The 22,302-nt window shown below is 44.9% G+C and overlaps 1 protein-coding gene across 1 annotated transcript in view; it reads right to left on the bottom strand.

The window, feature by feature from the left end:
* Window positions 1–22,302, bottom strand: part of LOC121542000 (protein phosphatase Slingshot homolog 1) — a 44,450-nt gene that overhangs the window by 17,665 nt on the left and 4,483 nt on the right. The window contains 1 exon segment of the mRNA XM_041851420.2: window positions 11,842–11,885. Within this exon segment, the coding sequence (XP_041707354.2) occupies window positions 11,842–11,885 (44 nt within the window).

Genomic DNA, 22,302 nt, shown 5'->3' with positions numbered 1-22,302 from the left:
GACGACATTTTAGAATATATGAAGATGTTATCGCCAAGTTAAGGTTGGTCGAAAATTCTGTGCTACACCACAGTACCTATCCTGTAACTCCCAGTAAGTAATGGACACCGAAAATATTTGGTTAAATCACATTATCTGGTGTAACAATCTGTAGCTAAATGTAAACGTAGCATTAGTTGTCTGCCTCACTGCAAATCGGTTGGGGTAGATGGTGGAGTATGAAAAATGTATGCACTCACTGTAAGTCGCTCTGGATAAGAGCGTCTGCTAAATTACTAAAATGTAAATGTAAAATGTGGAGCTAGAGATGGGAGCAGGTGCTCAACTGGACCCCTTAACGGGAAACTTACAGCTGATCAATCTTGCTCTGGGAGATGACGGAGTCCTCTATGAAGTACCGTGTCAAGGCGTAGAAGCACCGGCCCGGAGAGCTCCGTGGAGACGGGGCTACAACACCGGGAGGCATCGCTGCGATGTGAAGGACGGAGGAAGGGAGCGGGTGACCGGTGGTGCTGTGGCGAGGCTTCCTTCACTCCAGAGCGGCCATGTGATTGGTTACGCACCGGTGACCATAAACCGCCGTACTGCACTGACCACGATCGGGGACACACCGAAAAACAAGCCACTGATGTCTAGTTTTCGAATTGAACCACAAACTCTTATTTCATCCAAATACACAGTTCGCGCACGAGCACCAACTCACTAGCGCAACAAACAACGCGAGTCCTCTCTGTTTAGTCCAAAGTCCATATATGTAATAACACTAACATTATCATAATAAAAAAGTAAACAAATAAAATAAAATCAATATAAAAACGCTAAAAACTGGCGTTAAATGTTTCACAATTCGCTCTCCAGATCCACTTCATTATTGGTGCCAAATAAACGCTAGACTGGATCAAGTGACTGATCTGTGTGAGCTGTTTTCTGTTCCGATGATGATATCCTGAATGTTCTCAACCCGCAGTTAGGCTGCGGTAAAGTCTACTACCCGGGAGAAAGGGAGGAGACTGCGCACATGTGCTCCAATCCGGGCTCCGCGGGGATAGGAGGTGTAGCGCTGAAGCCATAGACACTGATCTTAGATCGGCGTTGTGATTCTCCCCAATGATCGTTATGGTTACAGGATGTGGCGAAAAGCTGATCCTAGATCTGCGCCAAAAGGTCGCCTTCTGCCTGGCGGCAACGACACACGACACCGCGGTGTTTTCAGCTTCCTTCCAGTAAGGACGCGACGATAACAAACACGGAACAAAGATTGGGAAATCCAACAGCAACCAGATAACCCGAGGAGATGACATGACCCAGGTCCTAGCCGGGGCTGTTTATCTGGTAGTGAAGCTAGCATGTTGATTTCTAGGTATTAGGTGGCATACATCGAGGCCTAAATTTAATGTTTTGGATAATACAGGCTTAACCAACAAACATTTTCATATTCTCAGCTGTCAAATCACAAGAACAAGTAGTATCCTAATCCTACCACATTATGTGTGAGCCTGTGTATGGTGTTTCTATTTGTGTTTATTGTGTGTATTGTCTTCTTGTGTGTCTGGCAGAATGTGTGTGTGGCTGTGTTGTCCTCGACCCTCTACTCAGTGGTATAGAGGAAAGACTGAGGTGTAGTGGTCAGATGACTCAGCAGTGTGCAGCGATGAGATTGCATCTGATCATGGAAGGATTCCGTCAAGAGATTCCATCTCTACCAATCTCATTTAAATCACAGACATTTCATCCTAACATATAGCAGATCTATAGATGTATAGAATGGGAGAGATAAGATAGTGAGTGGTTATATAAAATGATGATTGGGTCCAATAAACTAACAGTATACTATTCAGAGCTGTTAAAGTCTGGATACTACAGCTGATGACAGACAGAGAAACCTCTCATCCTCTACTGATAACTGATTACAAGAGGAACACTCATGACCCAATCATCACCTTCCTGCTCCATCTCTCTCTCTCTCTCTCTCTTTATTTTTCCCCTCACTTATCACATTTTTTCTCTCCCTCTTATCACTACGTCTCTCTTTTTGTCCTGCTTCTCTTTCCTCTGTTCAGATGGAACGATTGATCTGTCTCGATCTCTTTAACAAAACACACAAGAAGCAGGATATCGCTGTGCTTGTGGAAACCTTGTTCACTAGGGCGCTGAGCTCATGTTTGCAGCACTGAGTGGGAAAAGCAGGAAAAGGTGCAGTGTGTGTGTGTGTGTGTGTGTGTACACATCAATATGTGTGTGGGAATCTTCCTCTGTCTCCCTAGCTCAGTGTTTCCCAAACTCGGTCCTCGGGACCCCAAGGGGTGCACATTTTTGTTTTTTGCCTTAACACTACACATCTAATTCAAATCATCAATGCCTGATGATTAGTTGAATCAGATGTGTAGCGCTAGGGCAAAAACCAAAACGTGCACCACTTGGGGGGGGGGGGGGCGTCTGACAGGACAAAGTTTGGAAAGCCCTGCCAAGCTCATCTTCTACCTCTCTGGTTGGACCGCTGAAATTGAAACTGTCCAATGAAACAGAGGATCCCGGACAAACAAAGACACTCTACTGTCGGACCAGCCATGTCACTTGGTCTGTGTCCACACACTGTCACCATGGCCTACAACCGCATGGAAAAAAATCTCTCTCTCTCTCTCTCTCTCTCTCTCTCTCTCTCTCTCTCTCTCTCTCTCTCTCTCTCTCTCTCTCTCTCTCTCTCTCTCTCTCTCTCTCTCTCTCTCACTGAAAAAGGTTTTAAAGTTATATTTCACTTAACATTCCATACGTACACTAAGGCATTGTTGGCAGAATTGGATGCAGTTCAATGCATGATTAATTAATTCACCAAACATTTCTGCCAACAAATATTGCTATCAGGTTTAAATCACAGATGCACTGTTTTAGTCTCTCTCTCATATTTATTCTCTCTCTCTCTACCTCTCTCTCTCTCTCTCTCTCTCTCTCACCTGCTGTCTCTCTCTTCCTCTATCATATCACCTGGCTGTCTGTCTCTACTCTCCTCATCATATCACCTGGCTGTATGTTCTCTTCTCTCTCTCTCATCTCACCTGCTCTCTCTCTCTCTCTCTATCAATCACCTGGCTGTATGTTCTCTCTCTCTCTCTCATCATATCACCTGGCTGTATGTTCTCTCTCTCTCCTCATTCATATCACCTGGCTGTATGTTCTATTCCCTCCTCATCATATCACTCTGCTCTCTCTCTCCCTCTCTCTCTCTGGCTCTCTCTCTCTACTCTCTCTCTCCTCATATCACCTGGCTGTCTGCTCTACTCCTCCTCATATCTCTCTCACCTGGCTTTATGTTCATACCCTTCTATCATATCACCTGGCTGTATGTTCTATTCCCTTCACATAACATCGGCTGTATGTTCTTGCCTCTCAGAATAGACCTGGCTGCATGTTCTATCCTACTCATCATATCACTGGCTGCATTTCTTACTCCTCATCAAATATACTGGCTGTAGTTATAAATCACATACACTGTCTGTATGTTCAATTCCCTCATTATGTATCTTATCACCTGGCTGTATGTTCTATTCCCTCCTCATATCATATCACCTGGCTGTATGTTCTATTCCCTCCTCATCATATCACCTGGCTGTATGTTCTATTCCCTCCTCATCATATCACCTGGCTGTATGTTCTATTCCCTCCTCATCATATCACCTGGCTGTATGTTCTATTCCCTCCTCATATCATATCACCTGGCTGTATGTTCTATTCCCTCCTCATCATATCACCTGGCTGTATGTTCTATTCCCTCCTCATATCATATCACCTGGCTGTATGTTCTATTCCCTCCTCATATCATATCACCTGGCTGTATGTTCTATTCCCTCCTCATCATATCACCTGGCTGTATGTTCTATTCCCTCCTCATCATATCACCTGGCTGTATGTTCTATTCCCTCCTCATATCATATCACCTGGCTGTATGTTCTATTCCCTCCTCATATCATATCACCTGGCTGTATGTTCATTCCCCTCATATCATATCACCTGGCTGTATGTTCTATTCCCTCCCTCATATCATATCACCTGGCTGTATGTTCTATTCCCCTCATCATATCACCTGGCTGTATGTTCTATTCCCTCCTCATCATATCACCTGGCTGTATGTTCCATTCCTCCTCATATCATATCACCTGGCTGTATGTTCTATTCCCTCCTCATCATATCACCTGGCTGTATGTTCTATTCCCTCCTCATATCATATCACCTGGCTGTATGTTCTATTCCCTCCTCATATCATATCACCTGGCTGTATGTTCTATTCCCTCCTCATATCATATCACCTGCTGTATGTTTATTCCTCCTCACCATATCACTGGTGTATGTTCTATTCTTCATCTATCACCTGGCTGTATGTTCTATTCCTCTCATCATATCACCTGGCTGTATGTTCTATTCCCTCCTCATATCATATCACCTGGCTGTATGTTCTATTCCCTCCTCATCATATCACCTGGCTGTATGTTCTATTCCCTCCTCATATCATATCACCTGGCTGTATGTTCTATTCCCTCCTCATATCATATCACCTGGCTGTATGTTCTATTCCCTCCTCATCATATCACCTGGCTGTATGTTCTGAGCAGTGTAAGTATTGGGACATAGACCCAAGTGTGTATTTCTCCTATGTGTGTGTTTTTGGTTGTACTATCCTTGTGGGGACCAGACGTCCAGACAATGATAGTAAAACAAGGAAAATTCAGACAAATGGGGACATTTCGCAGGTTCCCACAAGGAAAACGGCTGTTTTAGGCAGAGGATAGGTTTAGGGTTACAATTAGGGGTAAGGGTTAGGGAAAATATAATTTTTCAATGGGAAACAATTGTTTAGTCCCCACAAGGATATTAAAACAAACGTGTGCTTGTGTGGGTAATCAGGCTCTTTGAGGTAATGATTAACACTGGGAACACTGACTTCTAACTAAAGCTGTGACCAGATAAACACAGTGGTCATCCAAAGCCAGATTGATGGAAGGCTGTGGGGTACAAATGGGTATCTGACACTATCACTGTGGTCAGATAAACAGGGAAGTCCACTAACCCAAAGTCTGATGCAAGAGGGTGTGGTAAAGCTGTGAAAGCATTCAATGTCATTGGCTCCTGGTTGATTTTCTCTCTGGGACCAGCTCATACCGGGGTTTCAGTTCAGGTAGTTTGATTCATTTGTTCAGTAAACTATTTCTGTTGAAGGGCCTTGCATACAGAGCAGAGGTTTATGTAATTTTATCTGAGCAAATAGACATATGTACATGTGCAGAGGAGGTGGCGTGAGTCGCCTTTAGCTCAGACGGCTAGTACACTCCAAGTCACATTGGCAATCTGGGTTCAATACAACGTCTGCTGTATGCATGCAGCATACGAGTTATCTATCAAGAACAATAAAAGGCATCTGATGAAAGTCACACCTCGCCCTGATATAGCCAATCACAACCTTTGGAAGCCTGAGACAGCCAATCACCTGACTGCTGTGTCATTAGACTTGATAAATCAGTCATTTATGACTCTGCAAAGACACACACACACTAACACACTCAACGTGACCCAGAGGCTAATACTGTACCTGTGCCAGGGGACTTTTACAGTGAACAATATAAAAGTGACGTCCTCCTGTTTACAATGTCCAACCGCTACTGACTCAGAGTCAATACACAGAGCAGAGCACCCTTTCCATTATAGATGCTGGGGCGGGACGCCCGTTTACCTCTGTTGGTACCCTCCCAAACTAAAACAACTTGGCTTCAATTTGGTTTTAAAAAGACCTTGGATGTTGTTTTGGGGACTTCTGTGCCCCTTCCGTAGAACAATGGAGTGAAACCACCGGTTGACCTACAGCAGCAGGGTTTGGGACAGAGGTCCAACTACTGTACTGCTGGTGGTCAAGGAGATAGAAGCCGAGAGACACCAGACATCAATCTGATGAAACCCCCCCAACCCACCGCCCGCTCTATGCATGCGTGCACACACACTCCTGAACATGACCCCAAACAGTGTGTTTCTCACAGTGTAGTAGATTGTCCACAGAAACGAAACAGACAAACGCTACACCTATCCATATAGAACTAGGCCTATCTAGTCCAGGTACAGTATATTCACACACACAGGTCCATCTGACAGTTTAAAAGGCATTAGGACGACCCCTGTTCTTACCCTTTAACGCAACACCATTTGGTCTTAGCAGCACACCAGGACGCACAAACAACCCCAGGCAGGCAGCATCTGGAAATAGGAGCCACGCGAAGAGTTCGCCTGAAAAGGTTCAATCTGGAGTGGCTGGAAACAGCAGTATGTGTGTGTGTGTATGTGTGTGTGTTGATTAAATACTTTCCATAGTGTGAGCTGCTCAAACAAAATGGGTGTTATGGGTTCACACTTAAAAAGATGTCGCAAGACTTCTCAGCGGAGGAGATGCATGGAGTATTGTCACAAGCCATACCACCCTCTCAGGTCCCAGAGCCTGAGAAGGGAGATATGGAGCTTTAAAGGACGGAAGAAGTTTGGTGGCCGCAATACACCTTATTGGGGTGTGAGGAGCGATGGGGTGAGGTTGTGTTCCTCTAAGCGGGGAGGTAAGCTTGGCTTCTTCTTTATATGTGTAGAGTAAAGCTTAAACCATGCATTTAGATTGTAGGTAGTTTATCCAGGTAGTTATTGTAGGTAAGTATTGTAGTGTATTCGTCTGAGCCCTGTGAAGCATGAGGCTAGCTAGCTAACCCACTACCTGGACCATTAAAGCTAGCTAGCTAGCGGGTAGCAACACCGCAGCCACTGCTAGCTGGCCAACTATACCAGCTACCAGTACTGTAGCAACTAAATACATTTCAACGGAACGATTTGATTAGTGTAAAGTTAGCTAGCTACATAGTTGTCTTGGTATCAAAGACAAAGGTGCAGTATAGAGAAAATATCAAGGTTAGCTAGCCAGCTACATTTTCAAACAGTCAACACCGCAGACACTGCTAGCTAGCCAACATTACCAGCTAGCAGTACTGTATCATTTTAGTCAATGAGAATTTTGCAACGTAAGCTTCACTTTCTGAACATTCGAGATGTGTAGTCCACTTGTGTAGCTAGCATGACGGACTTTGTGCTAGCTAGCCAACGTTTAAATTACTTCTGCGTTATGAAAGGAACTAGACACGGACATGAATGATCCATTGGTAGTTTGTTGTAACCAAGTATTGGTGCTAAACCGTGTGTTATTGGATGCTAGCATGCTAGTTAGCTATGGCGTCATAGGATACGGTGCCCTGGGCGGTTTTCATGGAAGAATACTGTACCAAGTTAGCTAGCTGAATAAACTAAGTTAGTCTATTCCTGGAAACATTGAACTACTGTAGATTACAGCAATTATAATTTCTAAAGTGGAAGTTGGAAGAGTTGTATTTGAGTGTTTCAGTGAAAGGTTAGTGAGGGAGGCCTCGCTTCCCCAGATGTTTAGTTAATTTCATTCCGATCTCCTTTGCATTAGTGTAGCCTTTTCTGTAGCCTGTCAACTATGTGTCTGTCTATCCCTGTTCTCTCCTCTCTGCACAGGCCATACAAACGCCTCACACCGTGTGGCTGCTGCCTCTCTAACCTGGTGGTCCCTGCACGCACGACCCACGTGGAGTTCCAGGTCTCCGGCAGCCTCTGGAACTGCCGTTCTGCTGCCAACAAGGCAGAGTTCATCTCAGCCTATGCTACCCTCCAGTCCCTCGACTTCTTGGCGCTGACGGAAACATGGATTACCACAGAAAACACTGCTACTCCTACTTCTCTCTCCTCGTCTGACCATGTGTTCTCGCATACCCCGAGAGCATCTGGTCAGCGGGGCGGTGGCACAGGAATCCTCATCTCTCCCAAGTGGACATTCTCTCTTTCTCCCCTGACCCATCTGTCTATCTCCTCATTTGAATTCAATGCTGTCACAGTCACTAGCCCATTCAAGCTTAACATCTTTATCATTTATCGCACTCCAGGTTCCCTTGGAGAGTTCATCAATGAGCTTGACAAGTTCCTTTCCTGAGGATGGCTCACCCCTCACAGTTCTGGGTGACTTTAACCTCCCTACGTCTACCCTTGACTAATTTCTCTCTGCCTCCTTCTTTCCACTCCTCTCCTCTTTTGACTTCACCATCTCACCGTCTCCCCCTACTCACAAGGCAGGCAATACGCTTGACCTCATCTTTACTAGATGCTGTTCTTCTACTAATCTCACTGCAACTCCCCTCCAAGTCTCCGACCACTACTTTGTATCCTTTTCTCTCTCGCTCTCCTCCAACACTACTCACTCTGCCCCTACTCAGATGGTAATGCGCCATCGCGACCTTCGCTCTCTCTCTCCCGCTACTCTCTCCTCTTCCATCCTATCATGGACGGCCGCCCAACAACCTGCCCGCTTGACCCTATCCCCTCCTCTCTTCTCCAGACCATTTCCGAGAGACCTTCTCCCTTACCTCACCTCGCTCATCAACTCATCCTTGACCACTGGCCATGTCCCTTCCGTCTTCAAGAGAGCGAGAGTTGCACCCCTTCTCAAAAAACCTACACTCGATCCCTCCGATGTCAACAACTACAGACCAGTATCCCTTCTTTCTTTTCTCTCCAAAACTCTTGAGCGTGCCGTCTTTAGCCAACTCTCTTGCTATCTCTCTCAGAATGTCCTTCTTGATCAAAACCAGTCAGGTTTCAAGACTGGTCATTCAACTGAGACTGCTCTTCTGTGTCACGGAGGCTCTCCGCACTGCTAAAGCTAACTCTCTCTCCTCTGCTCTCATCCTTCTAGACCTATCTGCTGCCTTTGATACTGTGAACCATCAGATCCTCCTCTCCACCCTCTCCGAGATGGGCATCTTCGGCGCGGCTCACTCTTGGATTGCGTCCTACCTGGCAGGTCGCTCCTACCAGGTGGCGTGGCGAGAATCTGTCTCCGCACCACATGCCCTCACCACTGGTGTCCCCGAGGGCTCAGTTCTAGGCCCTCTCCTATTCTCTCTATACACCAAGTCACTTGGCTCTGTCATATCCTCACATGGTCTCTCCTATCATTGCTACGCAGACGACACACAATTCATCTTCTCCTTTCCCCCTTCTGATAACCAGGTGGCGAATCGCATCTCTGCATGTCTGGCAGACATATCAGTGTGGATGACGGATCACCACCTCAAGCTGAACCTCGGCAAGACGGAGCTGCTCTTCCTCCCGGGGAAGGACTGCCCGCTCCATGATCTCGCCATCACGGTTGACAACTCCGTTGTGTCCTCCTCCCAGAGTGCAAAGAACCTTGGCGTGACCCTGGACAACACCCTGTCGTTCTCCGCTAACATCAAAGCGGTGAACCGATCCTGCAGGTTCATGCTCTCCAACATTCGCAGAGTACGACCCTACCTTACACAGGAAGCGGCACAGGTCCAAATCCAGGCACATGTCATCTCCCGTCTGGATTACTACAACTCGCTGTTGGCTGGGCTCCCTGCCTGTGCCATTAAACCCCTACAACTCATCCAGAACGCTGCAGCCCATCTGGTGTTCAACCTTCCCAAGTTCTCTCACGTCACCCCGCTCTTCCGCACACTCCACTGGCTTCCAGTTGAAGCCTGCATCTGCTACAAGACCATGGTGCTTGCCATACAGAGCTGTGAGGGGAACGGCACCTCCGTACCTTCAGGCTCTGATCAGTCCCTACACCCAAACGAGGGCATTGCGTTCATCCACCTCTGGCCTGCTGGCCACCCTACCTCTGCGGAAGCAGAGTTTCCGCTCAGCTCAGTCAAAACTGTTCGCTGCTCTGGCACCCCAATGGTGGAACAAGCCCCCTCACGATGCCAGGACAGCGGAGTCACTCACCACCTTCCGGAGACACTTGAAACCCCACCTCTTTAAGGAATACCTGGGATAGGATAAAAGTAATCATTCTACCCTTCCCCTACCCCACCCAAGAAAAATATAAAAAATATTGTACAAAAAATATGTTTTTATATATTGTAAAGTGGTTGTCCCACTGGCTATCATAAGGTGAATGCACCAATTTGTAAGTCGCTCTGGATAAGAGCGTCTGCTAAATGACGAAAATGTAAATGTAATGTAAATGCATAATAAAGCTTACTTCATTGTTCAATGTTTTTAATTATTTTCACTGCATCAGGGATAGCGTACACAGACGTTTCACTTTACAGCCTTCTTAAGCGTGTTGTGTGAGCTGCTTCCATGTGTATTTGTTGAGTCGATAGCATATTTTTTTTTTCTAAAGTGAATTGTATCCCTTCTTTTAATGAGAAGGCACACAAAACTCAAAAGTGCACACACACACACACACGTTGCTGCTCGTGAATATTGATTTCACTCCCAGCTGCACAAACACAGACCGCTCTCTCAGTGCGATAACAGAAACACCAAACTGGCCTGTGGTCCATGTTCTGTTCTCACTCTCTTGGCCCACATCCTGACAGACTCAGACAAGCTCCACTGCTCTCTAGTGGACAGTCAGAGAACTGCAGTGCCAATATTAACACAGGCCATGCATGACTGAGCCTTTCTGACAAAAAAGGGACAAATAAAGCATTGGGAAGAGAAGAAGCCCTAGTACAGACTTTTTTTTGTAAACACACAGACAAACAGACGAGCAGAAGGCAGTGTTATGTGAGAGCTGTTCAGTTGGAGTCTGTGGTGGACAGAGACATGACAAACCTGATCTACAACGATTCCAAAGCTCAGACACTCACTGCCCTAGGCAACAAAGGGAGAACACCGCATTGTGATGTTACAATAGCACAGGACAGTACTTTCGCACAAGAGTTCTTTATGTAGTCTCAATCACAGAGGACCTCTTTATGATGTCACAATCACACAGGACAGAACGCTCACACAGGTGCTGTTTGTGAGGTCACTAGCTATGTTTCCATTAACTTGTCCAGTGATTTGTCGACTTGCATAGAAAATAGATGTGACAATTGCCTGCTAGGGTGCGTTTCCATTCAACTATCTTGTGTCGAAGAAAACAGCTGGACGTAATGACATCACACCTAAAAAATTAAACTACAGTTTTTTTTTGCCAGCCAACCAAAAAAGCAAGGTGAAGCAAATCAGGCATTCTTGAAAGTCAGGACCATACCTGTCCTGCAAAGAAAAATGCTTATAGTTGACATTTTTTATTTTGCCAGACCTAGGCGTTTACAATTATGCTGCGTTCAAAAAATATCAGACTTCGGTGCATTGACATCACATGGGGCACGTGATGTCACTGCGTAACTATAATGCTCCACTCCACAATAGATGCCGCGCTTAAAACAACTGGGAACTCTGGGGAAAAAAAACAAGCTCCGACTGGGAAAAATCGATTTGAACAGCCCTCCAACTCGGAAACTAGGGGCTCTTTCTAGAGCGACTTTCTGACCTGAAGATCACTGATGTCATGATTTGACCTCCTATTTTTCAGAGTTCCCAGTTGTTTTAAACGCGGCATCTATTGTGGAGTGGAGCATTATAGTTACGCAGTGACATCACGTGCCCTACGTACCTTCAAAATGATTTGGCAATAATCATTTATTCAAAAAACACAATTTCCATAATCATTTGTCGAATTAAAGGAAGTTCCACCCGTCGAACGGATAAACATGTTGTTGATCTTTAGAAAATGTATCCTATATCTATCTGCAGTCTACATTACACGTCTCAATGATTTCTATTTGCGACGTTGCTTTTGTCAAATAAACCTGGGTCAATGGAAACCTGCCTACTGCCACATTTCTCACAATAGCACAGGGTCTCTCTTCACAATGGCACAGAGTGAGATTTGCAGTGTCACAAACAAGAGTGATGATGTTAGGGGGTGCATGTCTGTCTTACCTCCTAGGCTGAGAGCGCCGGTCCTCCTCCCCACTGCCGGACTCCTGAGGAGAGAGACACACAGCTGGTTAACACAACATAACACACCATTTCAGTGTGGTCAGCTAGTCCAGAGAATGACCAACTGTCTCACACACTGACCAGAGTTGGGGAGTAACGGATCCCATGTAACTGATGGGATTTTTTTTTTAAACACTGAAGGTGTTTTAACTGTAATCCACTAACTTACCAGCAAAAACATTGTAATCAGATTTAGATACTTTTGAAGAACTAGATGATCATTTCTAGGGTTACTTTTAAATTCAGAAAGGATGTTTGCACAATTTTATTGACACCTTTTGTTTCAATAACCAGGTTTCCATCCAACCATTTCATGTGGATGAATTATCTGATGCATGAAAAAAAATCAGGACCGGGCTGATGGAAACAATTTGTAATGTCTACAGACAATTTGTTCGTTCGACATGGTGGGATTTTTTTTGGTCGGTACAATTAATTATGTGAGAAATAGCGGTGGAAACGCCTTTATGCACAAATATTGATATCATATTCAACATATCGAAGTAAACTTGGAGTCACGCGATGATATGGTGTGTGGTCCTCACACTACGCCTCAGGAAAGCATGCAGTTTATTAGGCTACAGATGAAATAAATTATGATGAACTTCACAGGGTGGTGAAAGTGCACGGTGATGAGCTTGATGCTCCTTTCCAATAAATATTGAGGGTCGTATCTGGTGACATGATAATCGATGTGGCTGCCATTTGACAAATAAAAATAATATCGCTCTTACCCATAATAATCTCAATGTAGGTAGCCATACCCACACTGTATATGCGAGCTGTTGAGCAGAGTGCACATGCCAAGACCAGAGTGAGCTATATACCATGATTTCCTATATAACGCAACAGTTTTTGTGACAAAACCATCAGTAGAGTTGAAAATGTGATGGAAATCCATTTAACTTGTCTTTTTCATTTTGTACCTGGGAATTTAACCTTTATTTTTATGTGTATAGGTCATCAGGCACAGACTTTTATCCGCAATAAGTCAGTTTGATGGAAACACATCTCTGGTGTGAAAATGCGCCATATATGCGCATTTTAGAATATTCGCATGAAAATCGGTCGCAAATTGGATGGAAACCTAGCTAATGACATTCAAATCAGCATTGGAAAAAAGGCGCAAGTTTAAGTTAGTTCCGCCTGAGTGAGTCTGACCACAAGTCAGAGACCACTATGATGACCCACCAAATGCGTTTGATAGATCACGGGAAAGGAGCCGGAATAGGCTTTGGTAGGCTACAGTCCAAGCGCTTCCAATGGTGTGACTGCTGTCGGCAACCAAAGTTTAACCGTTAAAGTTAAAGTTAGGGGAAGGGTTAGCTAAAAGGGTTAAGGTTAGGGTTAATGTTAGGGGAAGGGTTAGCTAACATGCTAAGTAGCTAAAACATAGTAAGTATACTGAACAGAAATATAAATGCAACATGTAAAGTGTTGGTCCCATGTTTCATGAGCTGAAATAAAAGATCCCAGAAATGTTCCATATACACAAGAAGTTTATTTCTCTAAATGATTTTCAGAAATGTGTTTACATCCCTGTTAGTGAGCATTTCTCCTTAGCCAAGATAATCCATCCACCTGACAGGTGTGGCATATCAAGAAGATGATTAAACAGGTGCACCTTGTGCTGTGATTGTGGCCTCTGGAATGTTGTCCCACTCCCCTTCAATGGCTGTGCGAAGTTGCTGGATATTGGCGGGAACTGGAACACACTGTCGTACACGTCGATCCAGAGAATCCCAAACATGTTCAATGGGTGACATGTCTGGTGACTATGCAGGCCATGGAAGAACTGGGACATTTTTCAGCTTCCAGGAATTGTGTACAGATCCTTGCGACATGGGGCCGTGCATCATCATGCTGAAACATGAGGTGATGGCGGCGGATGAATGGCACGACAATGGGTCTCAGGATCTCGTCACCGTATCTCTGTGCATTCAAATTGCCATCGATAAAATGCAATTGTGTTCGTTGTTCGTAGCTTATGCCTGCCCATACACTTCTCCAGCATGCCAGTGGCCATCGAAGGTAAGCACTTAGAAGTGGGTTACAACGCCAAACTGCAGTCAGGTCAAGACGCTGGTGAGGACGACGAGCACGCAGATGAGCTTCTCTGAGACAGTTTGGGCAGAGATTATTTGGTTGTGCAAACCCACAGTTTCATCAGCTGTCCGGGTGGCTGGTCTCAGACGACCCCGCAGGTTAAGAAGCTGGATGTGGAGGTCCTGAGCTGGCATGGTTACACGTGGTCTGCGGTTGTGGGCATATGCTTAAAGATTCTGATGAAAATCCAATCTGTCTTCATGTTTTTTTGCATATTTTCAGTGTGGAACCGGTCTATGTTTAGGGGGGTTATAGCCTAACCCATTCTAAATTGTTATAGCAGTTCCTAAAGTAGCTTCAGTGGAAAATAGACAGGACGCAATTATTCCAAAACTGCAGCTCGTTGTCAGAACACATATTTTCCTACTTCAAATCAACCAGTCCATTTAAAATTTGTGATAAAACTGCCGTCATTGGGCAAGGAATGTAGCTCAGTTAGATATGTTTTTACAGTAACTTATTTCTGTAGGCCTCCGGGACAAAATTGTGGTGTAGATATTGAGGGGGGGTTGAGACGAACAGTAGACGGGGGTCCAGGGGGGTCCTTCCCCTGATTAATATAATTTTTTTACATAAAAAAAAATGAATTTCCTGCAATTCGACTTATCATGCCTATCTTCCGGGGGATTCTGAGGGGGATTTTGAAAACACAGTATAAGTGGAAGGATAAGTGCTAATTTCCTGCTACTCTACACATTTTGCCACGAGGCTGAGATTTTTTTTTTTTGCAGTTTTAAAGTAATGGTCCAGTGAAAATCTCACTTTTAAAAGTTCAGACTGTTAAACCCTTAGAGTCGATGTCCATGCCCACCACGGAAATCTAATCAGCGTAATTTTAAAAAATCTCAGTTTAAGCTAGACGTATCCGTTTTTTGCATTTGATGCATCTTAATCCACCGATCTCACACATCTGCATCTGCGATGAAAGGTGACAGAGCTAGAGCGTGTTTGTCAGACCATTAGACATCCCAAAAATTGGTATTCTGTAGCGTCCGAATGATTTGGCAACAAACTATTATGAACCCTCTGTGGAAAGATGACTCTCACAAACACAATGGTGTTCTCCATCTTGGGACTCGTCTGAAGTCGGTACAGACGATCTGCCAACTTCTGTCTGTAGCGTCCCAACAGTTTGGGCTACATACTAATATGACCACTCTGTGGAAATGTGAGACTAACGAACACATACATGTCGGTTGTTTTTCTCTAGGACTGCCACAGGCCTCAGGAGACTTGTCTAAAGGTCCCCCGGTAGCAGTTGAAAAAATGAATGGAAGTACAGTGGGGGAAAAAAGTATTTAGTCAGCCACCAATTGTGCAAGTTCTCACACTTAAAAAGATGAGAGAGGCCTGTAATTTTCATCATAGGTACACGTCAACTATGACAGACAAATTGAGAATTTTTTTTCAGAAAATCACATTGTAGGATTTTTAATGAATTTATTTGCAAATTATGGTGGAAAATAAGGATTTGGTCAATAACAAAAGTTTCTCAATACTTTGTTATATACCCTTTGTTGGCAATGACACAGGTCAAACGTTTTCTGTAAGTCTTCACAAGGTTTTCACACACTGTTGCTGGTATTTTGGCCCATTCCTCCATGCAGATCTCCTCTAGAGCAGTGATGTTTTGGGGCTGTCGCTGTGCAACACAGACTTTCAACTCCCTCCAAAGATTTTCTATGGGGTTGAGATGTGGAGACTGGCTAGGCCACTCCAGGACCTTGAAATGCTTCTTACGAAGCCACTCCTTCGTTGCCCGGGCGATGTGTTTGGGATCATTGTCATGCTGAAAGACCCAGCCACGTTTCATCTTCAATGCCCTTGCTGATGGAAGGAGGTTTTCACTCAAAATCTCACGATACATGGCCCCATTCATTCTTTCCTTTACACGGATCAGTCGTCCTGGTCCCTTTGCAGAAAAAACAGCCCCAAAGCATGATGTTTCCACCCCCATGCTTCACAGTAGGTATGGTGTTCTTTGGATGCAACTCAGCATTCTTTGTCCTCCAAACACTGACGAGTTGAGTTTTTACCAAAAGTTCTATTTTGGTTTAATCTGACCATATGACATTCTCCCAATCCTCTTCTGGATCATCCAAATGCACTCTAGCAAACTTCAGACGGGCCTGGACATGTACTGGCTTAAGCAGGGGGACACGTCTGGCACTGCAGGATTTGAGTCCCTGGCGGCGTAGTGTGTTACTGATGCTAGGCTTTATTACTTTGGTCCCAGCTCTCTGCAGGTCATTCACTAGGTCCCCCCGTGTGGTTCTGGGATTTTTGCTCACCGTTCTTGTGATCATTTTGACCCCACGGGGTGAGATCTTGCGTGGAGCCCCAGATCGAGGGAGATTATCAGTGGTCTTGTATGTCTTCCATTTCCTAATAATTTCTCCCACAGTTGATTTCTTCAAACCAAGCTGCTTACCTATTGCAGATTCAGTCTTCCCAGCCTGGTGCAGGTCTACAATTTTATTTCTGGTGTCCTTTGACAGCTCTTTGGTCTTGGCCATAGTGGAGTTTGGAGTGTGACTGTTTGAGGTTGTGGACAGGTGTCTTTTATATTGATAACAAGTTCAAACAGGTGCCATTAATACAGGTAACGAGTGGAGGACAGAGGAGCCTCTTAAAGAAGAAGTTACAGATCAAATTTTATTTGCCACATGCGTCGAATACAACAGGTATTCGACGTAGACCTTACAGTGAAATGCTTACTTACAAGCCCTTAACCAACAATGCAGTTTTAAGAAAAATAAGTGTAAAGTAAAAAATAGATAAGTAAAAAATAAAAATAATTAAAAGAGCAGCAGTAAAATAAAATAACAGTAGAGAGGGTACAGAGTCAATGTGCGGGGGCACCGGTTAGTCAAGGTAATTGAGGTAATATGTACATGTGGGTAGAGTTAAAGTGACTATGCATAGATAATAAACAGAGTAGCAGCAGCGTGAAAGAGGGGGTGGGGTGACAATGCAAATAGTCCGGGTAGCCATGATTAGCTGTTCAGGAGTCTTATGGCTTGGGGGTAGAAGCTGTTAAGAAGCCTTTTGGACCTAGACTTGGCACTCCGGTACCACTTGCCGTGCGGTAGCAGAGAGAACAGACTATGACTAGGGTGGCTGGAGTCTTTTACAATTTTTAGGGCCTTCCTCTGACACCGCCTGGTAAAGAGGTCCTGGATGGCAGGAAGCTTGGCCCTAGTGATGTACTGGGCCGTACGCACTACACTCTGTAGTGCCTTGCGGTCGGAGGCCGAGCAGTTGCCATACCAGGCGGTGATGCAACCAGTCAGGATGCTCTCAATGGTGCAGCTGTATAACTTTTTGAGGATCTGAGGACCCATGCCAAATCTTTTCAGTCTCCTTAGGGGGAATAGGCTTTGTCGTGCCCTCTTCACGACTGTCTTGGTATGTTTGGACCATGATAGGTTGTTGGTGATGTGAACACCAAGGAACTTGAAGCTCTCAACCTGTTCCACTACAGCCCCGTCGATGAGAATGTGCTCAGTCCTCTTTTTTTCCCCCTGTAGTCCACAATCATCTCCTTTGTCTTGATCACGTTGAGGGAGAGGTTGTTATCCTGGCACCACATGGCCAGGTGTCTGACCTCCTCCCTATAGGCTGTCTCATCGTTGTCGGTGATCAGGCCTACCACTGTTGTGTCATCAGCAAACTTAATGATGGTGTTGGAGTCGTGCCTGGCCATGCAGTCATGGGTGAACAGGGAGTACAGGAGGGGACTGAGCACGCACCCCTGAGGGGCCCCCGTGTTGAGGATCAGTGTGGCAGATGTGTTGTTACCTACCCTTACCACCTGGGGGCGGCCCGTCAGGAAGTCCAGGATCCAGTTGCAGAGGGAGGTGTTTAGTCCCAGGGTCCTTAGCTTAGTGATGAGCTTTGAGGGCACTATGGTGTTGAACGCTGAGCTGTATTCAATGAATAGCATTCTCACGTAGGTGTTCCTCTTGTCCAGGTGGGAAAGGGCAGTGTGGAGTGCAATAGAGATTGCATCATCTGTGGATCTGTTGGGGCGGTATGCAAATTGGAGTGGGTCTAGGGTTTCTGGGATAATGGTGTTGATGTGAGCCATGACCAGCCTTTCAAAGCGCTTCATGGCTACAGACGTGAGTGCTACGGGTCGGTAGTCATTTAGGCAGGTTATCTTAGTGTTCTTAGGCACAAGGACTATGGTGGTCTGCTTGAAACATGTTGGTATTACAGACTTAGTCAGGGACATGTTGAAAATGTCAGTGAAGACACTTGCCAGTTGGTCAACGCATGCTCGGAGTACATGTCCTGGTAATCCGTCTGGCCCTGCGGCCTTGTGAATGTTGGCCTACTTAAAAGTCTTACTCACATTGGCTACGGAGAGCGTGATCACATAGTCATCCGGAACAGCTGATGCTCTCATGCATTCTCTGTTGTGTGTGTGTGAAACATTTCCTACCGATCTCTACAGCTTCCTACCAAAAACAAATCCTGCGAAATGACGTCAACACATACTGGAGGAGTTATTGGCTAGCTACAAGTGGCTAGCTTAGCTAACGAACTAGCCACGTCTGGAGGAGTTACTGGCTAGCTACAAGTGGCTAGCTTAGCTAACGAACTAGCCACGTCTGGAGGAGTTACTGGCTAGCTACAAGAGGCTAGCTTAGCTAATGAACATTTTTGGATTATGCTCAGGTAAAACAATTTGGCTAATCTATATTTCTAAGTCCTAATCTTGAAGATCAATGGGCATTAAATGAATTGGAATGACTGGAAAAGACAGACTTTGGTTTTTAATGTAAAGATCTAGCCTAATTGTATTATTATCTGTAGTAGAAAGCAATGGGAATGGGTTAGAAGAAGCCTACATATCCAACCCATAAAGTAAAATACAATATCCATTTATAGACAGCTACTGTATGTAACTATGTAGCTAACATTTATCCTGCAATATATGTTGTTCAATTGGTAATATTCATTTTTGATTACGTTACTGAGTTTGGGTAATCCAAAAGTTACTTTACTGATTTTATTGTATTTTTTATTTTTTTATTTCTATTTCACCTTTATTTAACCAGGTAAGCCAGTTGAGAACAAGTTCTCATTTACAACTGCGACCTGGCCAAGATAAAACAAAGCAGTGCGGTAAAAACAACAACATAGAATTACATATAGAATAAACAAAACGTAAAGTCAATAACGCAATACAAAATCTATATACAGTGTGTGCAAATGTAGTAAGTTATGGAGGTAAGGCAATAAATAGGCCATAGTGCAAAATAATTACAATTACAATTTAGTATTAACACTGGAGTGATAGATGTGCAGAAGATGATGTGCAAATAGAGATACTGGGGTGCAAATGAGCAAAATAAATAACAATGTAAATAACAATATGGGGATGAGGTAGTTGGGTGGGCTAATTACAGATGGGCTGTGTACAGGTGCAGTGATCGGTAAGCTGCTCTGACAACTGATGCTTAAAGATAGTGAGATAAGTGTCTCCAGCTTCAGAGAATTTTGCAGTTTGTTCCAGTCATTTGCAGCAGAGAACTGGAAGGAATGGCAACCAAAGGAGGTGTTGGCTTTGGGGATGACCAGTGAGATATACCTGCTGGAACGCATACTACAGGTGGGTGTTGCTATGGTGACCAATGAGCTAAGATAAGGCGGGGATTTGCCTAGAAGTGATTTATAGATGACCTGGAGCCAGTGGGTTTAGCGACCAATATGTAGTGAGGGCCAGCCAACAAGAGCGTACAGGTCACAATGGTGGGTAGTATATGTGGCTTTGGTGACAAAACGGATGGCACTGTGATAGACTACATCCAATGTGTTGGAAGCTATTTTGTAAATGACATCGCCGAAGTCAAGGATCGGTAGGATAGTCAGTTTTACGAGGGCATGTTTAGCAGCATGAGTGAAGGAGGCTTTGTTGCGAAATAGGAAGCCGATTCTAGATTTAACTTTGGATTGGAGATGCTTAATGTGAGTCTGGAAGGAGAGTTTACGGTCTAACCAGACACCTAGGTATTTGTAGTTGTCCACATATTCTAAGTCAGACCCGCCGAGAGTAGTGATTCTAGTCGGGCAGGCGGGTGCAAGCAGCGTTCAATTAAAGAGCATGCATTTAGTTTTACTAGCGTTTAAGAGCAGTTGGAGGCCACGGAAGGAGTGTTGTATGGCATTGAAGCTCGTTTGGAGGTTTGTTAACACAGTGTCCAATTAAGGGCCAGATGTATACAAAATTGTGTCGTCTGCGTAGAGGTGGATCTGAGAGTCACCAGCAGCAAGAGCGACATCATTGATATACACAGAGAATAGAGTCGGCCCGAGAATTGAACCCTGTGGCACCCCCATAGAGACTGCCAGAGGTCCAGACAACAGGCCCTCCGATTTGACACATTGAACTCCGAGAAGTAGTTGGTGAACCAGGCGAGGCAGTCATTTGAGTCTGCCAATAAGAATGCGGTGATTGACAGAGTCAAAAGCCTTGGCCAGGTCAATGAAGGCGGCTGCACAGTACTGTCTTTTATCGATCGCAGTTATTATATCGTTTAGGACCTTGAGCGTGGCTGAGGTACACCCATGACCAGCTCGGAAACCAGATTGCATAGCGGAGAAGGTACGGTGGGATTCGAAATGGTCAGTGATCTGTTTGTTAACTAGGCTTTCAAATACTTTCGAAAGGCAGGGCAGGATGGATATAGGTCTGTAACAGTTTGGATCTAGAGTGTCACCCCCTTTGAAGAGGGAGATGACCGCGGCAGCTTTCCAATCTCTGGGGTTCTCAGACGATACGAAAGAGAGGTTGAATAGGCTGGTAATAGGGGTTGCGACAATTTCTGCGGCTAATTTTAGAAAGAAAGGGTCCAGATTGTCTAGCCCAGCTGATTTGTAGGGGTCCAGATTTTGCAGCTCTTTCAGAACATCAGCTATCTGAATTTGGGAAAGTTGCAGCGGAGGGTGCAGAGCTGGTGGCCGGGGTAGGGGTAGCCAGGTGGAAAGCATGGCCAGCCAAAGCAAAATGCTTGTTGATATTTTTGATTATCGTAGATTTATCGGTGGTGACAGTGTTTCCTAGCCTCAGTGCAGTGGGTAGCTGGGAGGAGGTGCTCTTATTCCCCATGGACCTTACAGTGTCCCAAAACTTTTTGGAGTTAGTGCTACAGGATGCACATTTCTGTTTGAAAAAGTTAGCCTTTGCTTTCCTAACTGATTGTGTATATTGGTTCCTGACTTCCCTGAAAAGTTGCATATCACGGGGGCTGTTCGATGCTAATGCCACAGGATGTTTTTGTGGTGGTCAAGGGCAGTCAAGTCTGGGGTGAACCAGGGGCTATATCTGTTCTTAGTTCGGAATTTCTTGAAAGGAGCATGCTTATTTTAAGATGGAGAGGAAAGCACTTTTAAAGAACAACCAGGCATCCTCTACTGACAGAATGAGGTCAATATCCATCCAGGATACCCGGGCCAGGTCAATTAGAAAGGCCTGCTGGCTGAAGTGTTTTAGGGAGCGTTTGACAGTGATGAGGGGTGGTCGTTTGACCGCGGACCCATTACGGACGCAGGCAATGAGGCAGTGATTGCTGAGATCCTGGTTGAAGACAGCGGAGGTGTATTTAGAGGGTAAGTTAGTCAGGATGATATCTATGAGGGTACCCATGTTAACGGATTTAGGGGTGTACCTGGTAAGTTCCTTGATAATTTGTTTGAGATTGAGGGCATCTAGTTTGGATTATAGGACGGCCGGGGTGTTAAGCATATCATATTACAATTTGACAGGTAACTTGTAACTGTAACATATTACATTTAGAAAGTAACCTAGCCAACCCTGACACTGACTACACACAACAGAGAATGACCAACTCTCTCTCACACACACACACAGAGAATTACCAACTCTCACACACACACACAAATAGAGAATGACCAACTCTCTCACAGACACACACCAGAGAATGACCAACTCTCTCACAGACACACACCAGAGAATGACCAACTCTCTCACAGACACACACCAGAGAATGACCAACTCTCTCACAGACACACACCAGAGAATGACTGCGTGCAACAGGCTATGCAGTTTAACTACCCCTATTAGAGCAGAGAGCGACGAGCCGTTCAGCCTGGATTCAATTTGCTCACCCTCTCCAGGAAAATGACCTCAGTCTGTTTATAAGGCGCGGTTCGAGAGAAAAAGATTCACACACAAACATGTTTAGATTCTCCCTGACTGTCTAGTTTTCAATGATCTTATAAAAAAATATATTGCTCCAATATCTTTTCTACATACTTTCTGATTTA

This window comes from Coregonus clupeaformis, chromosome 27 (genome assembly GCF_020615455.1).
Source record: "Coregonus clupeaformis isolate EN_2021a chromosome 27, ASM2061545v1, whole genome shotgun sequence".
Taxonomy (NCBI): domain Eukaryota; kingdom Metazoa; phylum Chordata; class Actinopteri; order Salmoniformes; family Salmonidae; genus Coregonus; species Coregonus clupeaformis.
The sequence above is the reverse complement of the archived record's forward strand: the minus strand, read 5'-3'. Positions and strand labels throughout refer to the sequence as shown.